Here is a 16533-nt window from a genome sequence, read left to right as displayed (position 1 = left end):
TGCGTGGTAATGGAGCAAGTTAACAGATCGTTCACTTGACATATAGTTTTCAAGTTCTATTGCGCTTTTCTTTAGAAACTTATTTATTTCTTCTCGATGTTATTCTAACGTTATAAAAAAGAAAGGTTTTCCTGAAGTATCTAGAAATTTAGTTAAATATACAGATTTAAAAATAAATTTGTTAATCCATCAAAATAATTATGTAAAACGTTTAAACGTTAATAATAATGCTACAAAAATGTTTCAACATTTTAGTAATCAGTTTAAACGTCCTACATATTTATTTTGGTAAGTCAAGTAAAATTATTTTCAGATAAAAATTTAGATACAGATATAGATTTAAAAATAATTTTATTCGAATTACTTTAGCAAAACTTCTTTCCATGTAATAAAAAACTAAATACAGATTATAATGGTATTAATGAGGAAAATTAGAGATTTTATTGTATCCTATTTTTCTTTGTAGTATCTTGATGATCCATATATCGTTCATAAATACTTCAGTCGGAGAATCTATTTTTAAAACTCGAAATGTAGACCGATCGAGGATCGTCGAGGAAAGCCAGGTATTCCAGTCCAGGTATTCTTTGTTTTCACATTCCTCGTGTTCCTTTATTATCTAAAGATTGTAGGTACTACATTAGTATATATCTGTTGTAAGATTTACAGCGACAACGGTTGAACTCCGAGCGCCCTGTAATAATGGCTCTTGTAAAAACGCAACGGAACAAACAAACTTGTGTCAATATGTCGATCCATTAGCGGGTGATTTTCCGATTTTACCACACCTGCCTCAAGAAGACCGAATTTATATCTCGACGACGCCATTAGCGAGTACTCGAGAAGGATTAAATGCAGACGCCGAATGTGCGCACGGTAAGATAAGGACCAAATCCCATTACTCTTTTTCGGAAGATTAGGCGATCACGAAAGATGCGATGAATCGTGCAGCGAGATGAAAGGATTGCAAACAACCGGAAGTTTACATTGTATTGGACGCTTCTTCCATTACGTGGCTTGATAAAAAGATCTACATTGTTACTTTATGTTTTTCAAAGGTATGCAGTTGGAAAATGTTTACTGCTTTTCAGGATCGATTAGTCATAAGAGATACTACAAAGATAATATTAGTCGTAGAAGACAATATTAGTCATATATTGAAGCTAAATGTTCGAATTGAGACAAAGAGACTTGCGCGCTCGTTGACCGTCAACAGTGTCTATCTTTACGCTCGAGCCCTGTGCAAATAAGTGTTACATGATGAGATTCCTCTCTTTGACATGTTTCTTTACTCTAAAAAATTAACACTGTAATCTAAGAACGCACCTAGGCACGTGTTCAGTTTGTCTAAGCGCAAGATAGGCCTCGGTAATATAATATAACAGTAAACGCTGCTCGAAAGTGGTTTCGGTGCAACGGCCGGCGATTCCGTCGGTCCTTGAACGAGTCATAAACGCGAAAGGTCGTGGTTTCCCACTGTTCTCAGAGATGGCGCCGCGTGTAGCTCCAGGAAGAGAAGCTGAAGATCTTTTCATCTCGACGAGATTCACTCGCGGTGAAACGCTATTTGGAAACAACGCGCGAGTGACGCGACGCGCTGACAACGCCTCTTTGCATCGCATTAAAATATTTTGCGTTTTATAACTTGCTTAATGAGTTTTCTCTGTGCTCGTACCTGAGCTGTCTATGGAGATCTTGGTCGTTTCGGCGAACTGCGCGAAGTTGCATGAATGAAGACTTCCGGTTGTTTTTACTCGGGAATACTTTGGGCAAATAAAGGGACTCGTAATGTGGCTAATTTAATAGGCAATAACGACCAGAGAAGCGACAAATATTGTCAACTTTAATTAAAGATTATAGTGGGCCCGAGAGTACAACATTATTTGTTTGATGCATGAGTCATATGTCGTAAAAGAACTTTTTAGAAAGATTTGAAAAATAAATCATAATTATATTGTATCACAAAAGTATTGTAATGTATAACACAGTTGGAAAACTTTTGTTAAATTTAACATGTTTTAAACGATTAACGCAAAAAATGTAACTCTAAAAATATAACCCAATTTGGAAATAAATAGTGAAAGTATATATATATATATACCTTCAATAAAATTAGTACGTATTTTTTATCTATTTATCAAAAATTTAACGCAACGATTTTCATCAAAATCGATTTCAACACAAGTATAAAATGTTTTATACCATGTAACATTTACATCTGTATTTTACACAATTACATCTACATAATTAATATTAAAGTTTGTTCAATCCCCGAATTTAATGTTTTCTTCCGAGCGTTTTTAATTTTTTTAACTCTTCCTTTTTGCGATTTTCAAATTGTTTATAGTGTAACAATTTTCCTCTTTTTTTTTTACAATATCATACGTAAAATGTTAAAGACTTCGGAGTACGGAGAAACTTCAGCGCAGTCGGCGCAAAGCGCAAAACTGCACTCGGGGCGCAAATTATCTCATTAAACGCTTCCACGTTTCGAGACCCTCCGCCTTCCGCGGCGCAACAAAGTGCAGCCGCAATAATTGCGACGTCATTCATACTCTCACAATGCGCCCGGCCCCGAACCGAGAGTCACGTTGCGGCTGCGGCACGGCCGCTGCCGTTGCCGCCGCCGCCGCCGCCGCGCGAAGACTAATCTTCCAGATACAGAAAGTAGTTCCCCGGGGCGACAAAAAGCAACGCGCGCGAGGCCTGCGTGTATACCTCAATTACACGAAGCCGAAGAGAGATCGCACCTTGCGCCACAACCCGAAAGAGGAGCCTCGCGGTCTACCCGGGGATCCGCTTCATCCGTAACTTGGCCGAACGAATGTCGTTTCTCTGCGGGATAACTCGGCGGCTGATATGCACCGACGTTCATAACAAGTTCTCACGGGAAAATTAAGGACGAGATTTATGAGAAATATAACGGTGATTGCGCGATTCGAAAAAAATTGACGCCGTCGTAACAATCGCGAATTATAGCGCAATAACGGTTGAATGGGATTAGAATTGGTTTTTAAATTAAAAACTCGAGTTGCGCCTATTTCAATTTCCACGTAATTTCCTTGGACAAGGTTGAATACGTGTAATATAACGCGAACGTTAAAGGCTATTTAATACGCGTATCCCGATCGACGGTCCGCTCTCGCCGAACTTATACTGTACAAGTGTACCACACGGTGACGCACACGCAATGCACGCGTATGCGTGCATGCAGGTTCACGGGCACGCGGAATGACCGTGAAAGCGCCGCTCATTACGGTATAATGGGTTATTTCGATCCTTCTCAAATTACCGAGTCGACAATAAGAGATTCGATTCGAGAAAGCCCGGCTCGCCCCTTGGGTCTTTGCGAGTGCTTTCGGATTACAGGCGACATGGAAGAAAGACAAAACGAGGACGAGAAAAAGGGACGAATGAAAGAAAACGAGAGGAGTACGCATTTTAATTCACCGGTTAAAAGCAACAGGGACCCGGAAAACTTTAAACGTAGTATTATTAAATATAATATATATAAGAAAGATGTCTTTAATCATGATTAATAAATTAAAGACCCGAGTTAGACATTGTGGATTAAAACGTATATTGTAATATTAAAAATGAATACATTGAAAAAAAATTACTAATTGTAAGTAAACATAAACTTATAATAAATAAATATTTACCCGACAAAATGATAGTTAAACCAAATTAATAATTTTGATATCAACTAAATATATATTTACATTTAGTACATATTTATTTAAAAATATATTCAAACAAATATTTATTAAAATTTAGTTTCTTTTCAGTGTATTCGTTTATAATCGATTTGTGATTTACAAAGTGATAAAAAATTTGGCTATAAAGTTACGTATATATTTATCAACTCAGTTTCAATTCACTTAGGGGTAGCAAGCTGATGAAAAATATCGTAGGAAAATGACATTAACGATATCAGTTTAACGTCAAAATGATGACAAATTACATCAACTTGCCATCTGAATTTAAAATGTATATTTAAAAAATAATGTGGAGTGTTAATTACATTTTATTTTATTAAATCTCAAAATAACTCTAAACGATTTTTATCGATTGATGAACTGAAGATCGCTGTACTGATTGCTTTGGGAGAATTTATTTATGGGAAGATGTGAAATGTTTCCTAAAGTATCATAAAACTTGTATAAAAATTGAAGATAATTATTTTTAATTTTTAATGTCAGTTATTATATTTAGTATTTAATAAGGTGTAATTAATTATACAATTTTTTCCTAAATTACTAATATAATTTGATAAACGCAAAACGTCGTGGTCAAACTTTTTTGTTACCTTGTACCGATTGCAATTGTTATTCTCGTAAGAATATATTGTGATTTGCTGTATCTGTCAAAAGAAATTAATTTTCAGAAAGGATTAAAAATCGTTAATTAGAAACTAATAAAGAGAGAAACAGGGCTACGAGCCAATAAATTCGTTGAAATCTTTAATTTATTCTAATATACCATGTATCGTTAATTAGACTTTTAGCACATTTTCAACTTCCTATCCTGGAGGATGATTCGAAAGAACAGACGCACAGAAATCAAGTTACGCACACGTATCTTTCATTTGAACGCGGAGAGACGCGAAGGTGCAATCTCTACGGTTTTGCGTGCGAAACGTACACTTATATGCACTTCACGCATTCTCTTCAATCCGTGTCCACCCTCATACTTCACGCGGTATGCCGTAGACGAGAGCATACGAGTCCCTTGTGCCACGACACTCTCGCCGACACACCGAGCTTTAGAAATCACCGAGTCTTCCGGGTGTGACGGAGCGGAAATCGCCATTGTGTCGCGCTAGCACGGCTCTTCGCTCTTCGCGCACGACTCGCGCCTCGGAAGAAAGAGGGAATGGATCGCCATGCGGGGCGAGGACTCGCTTTTCACTACGTGCTATACCATGGCAATCATAAGGGGAGAAGACGAAGGGCGACGTTTCATCGGCCAAGAGACGGAGATTGCGCTCGCACACTCTTGACGTTTTCGCATACGCTCGTCGTATGAAAAATTCTGATTAGACGTTCCGATCGTGAGAGAAACTCGTATGCAGCAATGTATATAATGATACATTAAAATAATAGAGATAAAAGTATTGCAGTGAATTCATTGCGCAGATACAAGACATTCGTGACACAATACGTGTTGCAAAGATTGAAGATTATTCGCATAGCATCATTATGTACCGGAAAATAAGCTGTTAATTGCTGTCACTAATTTCTTCATAATTAATAGCGTCATAATTATGCACACGGTCTAGTAGCCGAATTATTACAGGGGTATCAAGAATCACGTGAGTAACGCGGTCGAGCATATATTTTGCACACATTGAGCGGAAAGCTGATTCGTCGACCGAGATCGCTAATTAGGCCAATGGACGCCGACGAGCGTCTTCTCGCGGGTTCCCGTGGGAATGAAATTATCCCGCGCCGCTCACGTATACGCGCGCACTCGTGTGCTGGCAGACTCGAAGTGCATCGGCGTGCGCGCGCCGAGTCCGCAATTATTTTAAGTGCGCGGCGATATCCAAGTAGCTATTAATGACGTTCCCGTGGATGGAATCGCGTGCCGAACGCGGATAACGCAGCGCGTCCACGTACGACGTCTACGTATACGCACGTGGGCGTGAATTAATCGGCGTAATAATGATCGTTACGGTACACCGAATCCCGGCGATATACTTTTTTTCCACGAGACGTCACCCGCTGAGCCCGTGAAGGTTTTGGTTACCAAAGATCGTCCGTCGATGTAACCGTTAATAATCCCGAATGTGCATCTCGTATCTCGCGGAGACCGGTGCGTGGTTTTTATCATTATGGCGAATTTATAACCCGATGTATGTCCTGCTTGTTACTGATGTCGTACCAGTACCCGGTACTCGATGTTGTCACTCGTTCCCTATATAGTCATAATTGTGAAAAATCGCAATTCGCAAATTAACGTGTTGAAAAATTATGTGGATTTACTACTTTCTTTAGAGGTATCGCTCTTTCTACTACAACGATACAAAAAAAAGTTTTCTGGTAAATGACTTTGAATGTTTTAAATTCATTAAAACTTTGTAATATTAATTTTAAATTTTGGCCGACTACATATCATATTTACTTGTCATTAATTTTAAAATGCAATTTTGATGTAACAATTGATTATACAGGAATCATTCCTGTATTTATTAATAAAGTATGTTTTTTAAAGGATATATTTCTCTTTTTTTTTTATGTTTTTTCTCATTCTTTTTCTGAAAGCAAAAAAATCATAATTTTTGAGTCGTTAAATTGAAACAAATAAATAAATAACATAGAAATCACCGTGTGATTTCTAATTTGAAAAATATGGAATAATTACATTCTGTTTTAATAAATGCAATTCGCATAATATGTCAAGTATTGTAATTAGTGAATCAATCTTATAATGAATAAGACGTTGGCATTCCAAGGATCATAGTTACCATTTATGAAATAGTTAAGCTCAATTATAATCGCGCAAAATATGAAAGTAATGTCTGTCAATTTACGAAAGATTAGACACAAAGACAAGGAAGAAAAGGCATTAATTATCTCCAGTCACAATTATGAAAATGCAATCATAATATTTAATAACTCAATTAATTTTGTGATAGGGGAGACGTCAACGCCCTCGAGAGAAACAGCGGGAGAGGAGGTTTACATTTACGTAATTATATCCCATTGTATCTCGTACCACAAGCGACACTACCGTATAGCCCTTTACGTCAGGTCAGACGTCCGAAACGTTATTATTCACGCCACCCTCGAACAACAGAAACGGATATGGTGCGCCGTCGTCCTCGTGCAATGTGGCGCGACACGAAATTAGACACGGCGTAAATTTTGCTATAGCGAGTGATAGCAGTCGCGCATTTTATGGGATTATACAGTTGCTGTCCTGGTTTGGCGCGTAAAATATCCTGTAAGTCGTGTAAGCGCGCCAGGGTCTGTCCGGGACGGGACACAGGAGGATGCGAGGGTGCGAGCCCTTCGTCTTGCCTGACTCGCGTGGGTCACGGGAGCTCCTCCCTGACAGGAAGCAGCTGCAGCTGCGACGACACTCTTCTACCGATTACGTCGCAATGGTTGGCTTTTCGCTTCTACGGAGACCACTGTATCGTCGTTAAACCCCGCCCAGTCGAGGGTTTCCAGTTTCCAGAGTGTATCGCCGTCATAATAATTAATGATAAAAGTGTAATAATGTCCCAGTAATGAGTACACTTTTCTGTATAACTTGACTCGTATTTAAATGACTCTCTGCTCGTGTTCGAAGCAGGAAGTGGCGTCAGAACGGATTAATCCGGATTGCTTCAATTTGAAGTGACGATTAGCGGGTGTGGCTGTCGCGCCAGAATTCCTTTTTTACGAACGAGTTCATAAAGCGCCACGTGAATTGACTGCGGACATTGGCTGCGAACGCGCGCGGAACCAGTTTCCTGAATTACTGGAAAACGCCCTCGTCGTTGTACCGCAACCGCTCGACTCTCTTTTGCATCGCTTCGGGAATTAATATCGAGTGATCGGGAACTAACGGTAATGTCAATAGCTAGCTGCGAAGTAGAATGATCTGCGGCTTGAAAGTATATAGAAAGGAACGTTTTAAATACAGAATATTTGCCCTTTCACTCGCATGCCACAAAATGCTGTTGATATGACAGTGGAGTTTGCGATACAGGTATAAGTTCACTTAGACAAATCGAGACGGTGGAAAGTTATTAACATTGATTTATAGCTATAGCCATATAAGTTCCAAGACTTTTCTTTTGTTTCTATTAATATATAGGTGTCGTAAAGCGTTGTTTAAATCACATTATTTAAAAGACAGCCTTTTACTAAATTGCAGTTATATCATAGCCATTCTTATTAATGGAGTAGGATTTGCATTAAATCCCGGTAGCAGGGTAGCACAGCAGTAGTTATACATGTCTCGGAAAAAAAATTACACGGATAAATAAGCTTCTAAACGAGTTTATAATGACTAGTCGTGTCCGCCGGCATATATTGCCCGCAGCTTTGTAAGAGTACGAAGGACATAGTAAGACAGGAAGAAGGTGTCTCGCAAGTTCACGGAGAGATATTTACGCGCTGTCCGCGCACTCGTAAATGTCGCCACAGCGTCTCGCTTCTCGTTTTCCTCAGCTTGACGTGACAGCCTGTTAGGCTTTAATGATGAATAATTAATTTGCGGCTCGTTAAGTTGGCGCACCGGCCGTTCTCGCCTCTCTCTCTCTCATCGTCTCTTGCGTGCGCGTGGGCTTCGCATCGCTTCGTAATTGCTCCACTATAGGTCGACCTAATTATAGCCCAGCTCATCTAAATTACATTTTTATTTCTAGGCATAATCGGTATCATAGATATATTCGTTTTTTGTTTTCTGCATCGCTCGAAACATAAACACGCGCACGATCCCGTATACGCAGGCAGTCGCCAATTATAGTCATGGACTCACCTAGGAATTTTCAATTTTCGAGACGGAGGATAGGTGCTTCTTTGCTGAGAGAAACCGCCGATTTAAGGGACTCGTGCGCCTCTCTGTAGGGATTTCACACCGCTCGCGTAATCATAGCCTGCGGCCTGAAGCTACCGGCGACAACATGCACAGCATCCGCACGCTGCGTCCGACCTCCTTTTCGAGTTTGCTAGCGTATCCTGGCTGACCTGCTTTTGCTAATAAGCACTGAGGAAAGGTGACTGGCGGCGTCAAGTTCTGGTCAAAGTTCAAATGAGAAAACTCCGTAGTCGTTGGACACTACGGCCGCTTTTACGAGTACGTAGTACTCGTAATTTCGTGTTGACGAGCAATGAGAAATTCGTCAGGTATATTTAAAAATTATTGAATACAATTTGACATTAACGTATATTAATGTTCCCGTTAAACAATAACCTGTTAGTCTTCTGATCTATGGTTCACATTTTCATTTAACATATTAAACAGTTATAGATAATTTGAAACGAATAAATTATACTCAATAGAATATTGTTGCTTCGCGCAATCGGTATGTAATGTGAAATTTATCACTAGAATTTACGTCTAAAATTTCCAACGACAAGCAACATTCGTGTAATGGCGACGATTAAGATTCCGATATGAGCATTTTTACGCCTACGTGCTGCCGTTCGGCTCGTCGTGACTGAAACATCCATCGGGTTTCCGCGTGATTCGCTATGACGGTAGTCCGCCCGGCAATGGGTTATTTCCACGAATCGACCAGCGAATTCTCAATCTTCAGGAACGGAGGGTACTAGTTTCCTCGGGGAAACCGTTGATTTGCGGTGGCTGTAAATCGATGTTGCTTTAATACTCAGTGCTGTAAAGCACCACGGTACCCAAGGTACGAGGGCGGATAATAGGAAGCATCTACGGCTTTCAAAAACGAGCTTCTCACCGTGTGTACCACTGCAATTTAATAACGGGATCCCCGGCTCGTGCTAAAGTGTAACGGGTAGCCGTGGAAATTAATATTTTCTACGAAGGCGATTATTATATAGCGCAGTTTCGAATCCCTCAGAATTGCAAGAAAGAAATCCGACACTACGGCCGATAAGGATTTCAGTTAAACGTCAATTTGTATAACGGTGTTTAATGTATCGAGTGTGTTTCAAGCGTCATCTAAACAGACGGCACGAGAGAGATATGGCACGCAGCGTTCGCAGAAAGGAACAGAGTCTCGCACGGAGACGCGTGCGCCCGCAGAATTTACCGCATGAATTCTTCGAATGACGCGGCCAGCCGTTCTGCACACAATGACACATTTAGACCCACCTACTAAGCATATCCCGTCGCTGGCAATCCCGACGATATGACGAATATTCCGTAGTCGCGAGTTCTACGTATCCCGGCGTAGCCATTTGGTATCGAGCCAACATTCGCCATTCATTAAGATATCGCTCACCCACGATGACGTTGAAGTCTGACAGATCGGACGTAATAATCGAGCAAAAAACTAATATTGAAATCGAGTCTGCCACTCGACGCGAAACTCGAAACTTGTATGAAGATATCGTTTCTATCTACTAGAAATCGTAAAAAAAAATGGAGCGGTCTTGTCACAGCTGTTGTCACGGATATTGCGCCATTTCGTGATAAAGTGAAACAAAACGTAACAACAAATCAATGCTCGATCAGAAAAAAGCAGCTTCTCTATTAAAAGTACGCTTTATACGAGATCAATTTCTTTATAATAGCAAAGTTGTTGTTTGTATCTGATTTTAGCGCTAGATATTGCAAAAACACAAGTAAAGTAACAAGTTTTGTTTTTTCAAACTTTGAAAGAAGGTAAAAGAAGAAAAGAAGAGACGATAGCAAGAATATGCAGTAAAAAAAAGAATGGATTTAATAGAAACAAAGGATTATCAGCTGTTGCCGATGAAGAGAGATAGAGAGACGGACAGAAAAGAGAGGCAGAGAGTTCAATAATCTAGCAGCGCGAATCTCGCTACTGGCATTGAAGTCTCCAATGGCGACGCATTGCGACTTCTTGTCTCGCCCGTGTTTTCGACCATGTTTCTCAGTGGAAAATGGCATGCGAAGAGAGATGCACGTGTTACTTTGCACCACGCATAACTCGAGAGAAATCTCGCCCGTCTATCTCACGCAGTGATTTAAAAAACGGAGCACACGATGTGACTTTCGTAATGGACGCTCTGTCACCGTTTGCGCAACGCGCACGTATTTACCACTTTTTCTTTCCTCGTTTTTTTTTTCTTTCTCTTCTTCCTTTCTTCTTTTAAAACCGTACTAAAGCCTACAGAGGAGAGCGATCCTTTTTGAGAAGCATTCTCGAAGAGGCAGTAAACGTCGGAGCTTACGCTTCGTCCGATAGTCGCTGCGATCATCGCGGAAGCAGATTTATGATAATCAAGCGGCATCGGCCGTCTCTCTTGTTCGCTCGCAGCGTCCGCCAGCCGACAGCTTTCTTAAAACGAATTTCGATTTCCCAATAAGAGGCCAAGATTTACGGCCTCCCGTTTTGCCCGGGCACCTTTTTTGCGCCTTGTCACGTATCCTCCTCTCGCCGCCGCACGCCCGGGCCTTTTTTCCCGGTCTCGCGAAGGAGGTGCACGCTTTTTTTACTGCCCCTTCGTACTGCCCACAAGCAGGAGGACGGCCTGACAGCGTCCCTCTCCTGCGCGCAAAATGGATTTTCGCACGTAATACCCGAGAGCTCGCTCACTCACGCACTCGTTCGTTCGCTCGCTCGCGGGGTTTCGTAGCTTCGTAACCGGCTCGTAATGCACGCGCGAACGTCAAAGTCAGGTAGACGTTGCCGGGACCTTGTAAGAAGAATAGAACACCCGAATTTCGCTGCGCCATCGGCAACCGGCCTCGACACGGTGGAACGGGAACGCTCCTGTGTTCCATTTAAAGTACAAATCGAAAACCACACCGTCAAAAGAAAAATTATCCTACAAGCAAAAATAGCAGATGTAACAATGATGGTAGTTTTGCAACGTGAAAAAATATTAGAGAAATAATATAATATTACTAATAACCTTATTGCATGCATTTAAAAATTAGATTTAATGTATAAAATTACAAAAATAATAATAATCATGCAGACAAAGTATTAACAAATGACAAAATAACAGCGATATAGCTAATACGAAGTCTAACCACAGAAAAATTCAAAGTATGAACAGATAATACCGTTAAGACAAACCCAACAGATTCATGAAAAATGAGATAAGATATACTGACTTGAGAAGCAGAGGAGGAATGAAAAGTGGAAAACAGAATAGTCATTATTTCCGTTTTTATTTTTTATAATATATGTATCTTGTTTTAAAAAAACAAGATTTTTGAATTTTTTGATTTTTTAAAAATTATGTAAAAAAAAAACAAAGAAAGAAAAGGCAAATAAGAGTCAAAAAACATAAATACGATCTTACAAAATCATCTCATAATGCAATATATTAATTTAAAGAATTTAAATAAGAATTATGAATAATAATAACAATATAATATTCAATTGTACGCATAAAAACAAATTAAAAATTATGTATTATGTATTTTTTACAAAGTAACAGAAGTTGGTACTCTTATGTTAGTGTTAGAATCGTAATCAAGAGTAAAGCAAGAAAACGGATGCACGTTTCAGTCAATATAATAACAGCGTGCACAATCGAGATTTTTTCGATTCGATATGATATTAAGAAAAACAAGAAGCGAGTGCGAGGTTTAATATTAAAAGCTATATTCGAAACGACCGAACATCAATCGACGTCGTTAATTGCGATCGTTAATCGAAGAGAGACGAAGGAAATCAGAAAGGAAATGAAACGGCTATTTTTCCCATCGCAAAAATGGAGACGTCGCCCTTGTTAAGCAGCCGGCGAGTTTGCAAGATGCGAAATACGAGTAGCACGAGCGAATGGAACCGGGAGGACATACATCTCTCGTCGTCGTGAGATGAAGGCGGCGGAGGGAGGAGGGCAAAAAATCTCTCGCGAATTACGCAGGCCGCTTCACACCAGGCGAAAGAAATCATCGGGGGTAACGAGGTACCCACGTACAAGGCCCGTGTTTCCTTATACAGCGAAAAGGGGGGGAAAAAAAAACGAAATGTTACGAGATTGCGGTGGTTAACCTTACTGCGTAGTTATGCAAGCAAGCGCGCAGGGGTCCAGGCTACGAAGTCGGTCACAATGTTGCACATGCATGCGCGTACATATATGTACGTACGCGGGATGCATTTGCGATTCGTTGCACCTTTGCGCGCCGCCACTCTCGGTTAGACGAGTCGTGTTCGGCTGCTGCTCTTATCGATCAATTACTGCTAAAGAGGCTGCACGCCGCGAAAGATGTGTCACATTATGGAAAGCATTAGCAATACCGACGCGTCGCTCGAGCTGAGTGATATCTAGAGATCCTCAGGTAAGAGAATGAATGAACGCTGTTTAGACAACTTCTGTGGTCCGCCATATTTTTACCTGCTGAAAGATGGAACGCATAGATACAACAAAAAATAAATTATTAAATTTTAATATACATATATATTTCTTTAAATAGTACTAATAATAAGTAAACATTTACTTACAGTAATTTATTTAATAAAGAAAAAAATGCTAGTCAAATCAAATTAATGATGATTTCTGTCATATCAAATGATATATGTTTATTAAAATTCTTTTAAAATACGCATTAGATTTTATAATTTATCTCACTCTATCTTAAGTAGATCCTGAAAAATATATGGCGGACTAAACGTGTGATGTTCAATCCCTTACTTGAGCATCTCTAAACGATATCCTTAGAAGAATCCAGAATTTGCTGACGGCAACTTGCAAAATTCTTAACGTTTCGTGAATTCCCGCGGCTCCGGAATTCTTGCGACGATGCTATACCTATACGCGCGCGCGCGCGCGAGAATCCGAAATATTTAACGGTCCGAGATCGTTCACGCGTGTCAAACCATCGGCTCTCGAAATATCGAAATATATTTCCAACTTGGAGAAATTTTCAGTTTTTCAACTCCTAACTTTAGCGCTTGCAGCTCCGGGAAATTTTCGAAGTTTCAGAAATATTCAACTTTCGGGTTCCGGAATTTTCAATATCGAGAAGTTCCAACTTTCGGCAAAACAAAATTACCTCTCTTTCATCAATCGCGGAATTGATTACCACTACCGTTACACACAACATACACACCGAAACTTTCCTGCGATCTGCATCGAGCGTTCTGCGCAACACGCTCGCGCGACCGCGGCATCGGCCACAATATTGCGCCTGCCATAATCCCGGCGCAGTTTCTGACACGTCGCTTCCGCCTCTCTTTTTCTCCGCGATCGCCTGCAATTTGGACGTCACGGGGAAACGCCACGGACGGAGGGGGATCGGCCAATTCACCGGCGCGGCGCGGCGCATTAAAGTCGTACACACACTAGTGCTGCTGCAATTTTGGCAGACGCGATACCACGCCCGGTGCGATAAAAGCTCACCGGAAGTGAAGAGAGAAAGGGTGAGAAAGGAAAGGATGGCTGTTATTCGAAACGACGACGACAATGTCGACGACGCCGGTTCCGCCGTGAGAAATCGATTTGACCGGTAAAACGCTCACTTTGCAAACACACCCCGGTGACTTTTAAACGTCTTGGCACGCGCACCAAACACCAATACGATTCTTCTCGCTCTCGTGCGACTCTCGTTAATGACAAAAAGAAAGACCATGACGCAGAGAAAAATATTGGAGTACCTGAGAAAAGACCTGTCGCGAGACTTAAGTGACCCCTAGACTTTCAATGTTATTAAACAAATATTTTGTACGAAATTATAATTGCTTCTTTTAAATAGTTCAAAATAAACAGTCTGGAATCAATCATGATTGTCACAAATTCCTCTTACTTAAAAATTCCATAATTCTTTCTTGATTTTTGGGCCGCAGATTTCATAATTTTCCCTGATGCTTTTAATAATATTGATTTTGATTTTCTTTTTCGTATTTTCGTTTTGATTTGGAAATATTTTATCGAGAGTGTAATTTTACACAGTAAAATGAAAATTTCTACTAATGTTTCCGACACTGCTTGTATTCAACTGTCAAGTTGATATTCTAAAATTACGTAGATGTGTTCTTTAAAGCCAAGAAATTTAATTTTTCAGAAAATTTCCCAAAACTCCGTGACATTTCCCCGATTTTCAATATAGCCTAAACGATTAATATTCTGCAATAATATTGATCTTTTAAAAACCGTTTTATAGAAATTTCGGAGCGCGATGCGAAACACGTGAACGAGAAAGCCGCGAGTAAAATCGAATTTTGTCCAAATCCGTTTGCATGAATGCGCGGCATTCTTTATGGAAATGCGCGGATTATAAAACGAGACCTATATTCTCCCGGTATATGTAATGCTATCTGATCCTTCCTTCAAATTTAGAATCGAGAACGAACGATCGTATTTCGAGTTAAATTCCTGATAGTCTTTAATATTTTAAACAAATGTATGCAGTTAGTCTGAGTGTAATTAAATTGTAATTTAAAAAGGGATTAATTGTAATATTCGATTTAACAGGAATTTATATTTTACTTTCCAAGATATTTTTACAAGATATGCTATACGTAGCAATTTTTGTATTTTTGATGAAACACAATACATTGCTTATACAAAGCAACAGACTTTTAGTTTAAGTAGAACTTAATTATTAATTATTCCGCCGAGCGCTCTTTGCGGTTGATCACGTAATCCTCGTTAAACGTCTCTCACTTTTCTTCATACTAAAAACCAATCGCAACTTGTGCGGAATTTTCACTTATTATTTTCCTTTTAAAATAAGAAAAGAGTGGTTTTGTTGAAGTAAAAATAATCTATCCGATTTAAAGACAACTTTGTTAGATTACAGAGGATATTTACGTAGGATACTCGAGCTGATTGCTAAAACGTGTACCTAAAACTTTTTACGGCACTGCTTATTAAACTTGAATTTTCAACATAATTATTTTAATGCTCTAACAAAATTATTATTTAATTATTTGATAAAAATTATTTTCAAGTCTATTTAAATTTTTACACGGAACCAACATACAATTTTGCTTAAGTATCTAATTTAATTAGATACGGATCTAAAGATAATTCTTAGATCATTAAAATAATTACGTACAACACTGCTGCAAGAAGTTTTAGAATTTAAGCGGCCATCCATAATAATTTTGACGATAGAGAATAATTTTCAGATCTGTATATAAACTTTCAGATACTTCAGCAAAGCCGTTCTTCCCGTGTATAGATATACGTATTTCAGCAAACTCGTTCTTTCCGACCGCACTCGGACATTACGTGATCGATCGGCGGATCGCCGTCGCGTCGTCGCATCGTGACGCCGCCGAGAGGAAAATGATGAATCATAAACTCGCGCACTTACATGGAATTGGTGGTGTTCCAGTACATGCTGATCGTCTTGGCGCAGTTGCTCACAGTCGACAGTAGTACCGTTTGCAGGCACACGAGGAACACCAGGGTCACGAAGGACGTGGAAACCATGGTAACAACGACGGCGGACGACGGACTGGCACCGTCACTCAAGCACCCGTACTCGATTAACAACAACCACCGACACCAACCACCACGAACCGCGAGGCACAGCACCCGTTGCACTTTCGCCCGCGACCTCGTTGCAGTCGTCCACAACCACCTACTTCTTCCACCACTGTCGCACCACATCCACACTCCACTTTGACCGTATTCTTCCTCCCGCGATGATCCTGGCGACGTGGACCTACCACCTTGTCCCACCTTCCTCAGAACCGATCGCTCACGCCGTCATCGTGAGTCTCTTGAGTCACGATCTTAATCCCGAAGTTGTCTGAAGCGACGAGTCTCTCGATGGGGGGAAACCCTCGATAATTCTTCGAAACTCTAAAGGCGACTCACCGCGGACTCGACCTACCGCCAAAGTTTCACCTCCAAATTAAAAACGATCACACTCGATCCGCGTCTCTCGGCGCACCGTTGTCGATGGTGTCCGAAGTAGCGCCGGTCCCATGGAGCCAGCCCGTGTTTCTCTCGGGAGCACAGC

The 16533-nt window shown here is 40.3% G+C and overlaps 1 protein-coding gene across 1 annotated transcript in view; it reads right to left on the bottom strand.

The window, feature by feature from the left end:
- Ephrin (ephrin) overlaps nucleotides 1-15998 on the bottom strand; it is a 51816-nt gene extending 35818 nt beyond the window's left edge. Inside the window, exon 1 of the mRNA XM_018545517.1 lies at nucleotides 15880-15998. Within this exon, the coding sequence (XP_018401019.1) occupies nucleotides 15880-15998 (119 nt within the window). The remainder of the gene's footprint in view (nucleotides 1-15879) is intronic.
- Between the last annotated feature and the right edge of the window lie 535 nt (nucleotides 15999-16533).

The sequence above is a fragment of the Cyphomyrmex costatus genome, unplaced genomic scaffold (genome assembly GCF_001594065.2).
Source record: "Cyphomyrmex costatus isolate MS0001 unplaced genomic scaffold, Ccosl1.0 scaffold5, whole genome shotgun sequence".
Lineage (NCBI taxonomy): Eukaryota > Metazoa > Arthropoda > Insecta > Hymenoptera > Formicidae > Cyphomyrmex > Cyphomyrmex costatus.
Note: the sequence above shows the minus strand (reverse complement) of the source record. Positions and strands in the feature narration are given on the sequence as shown.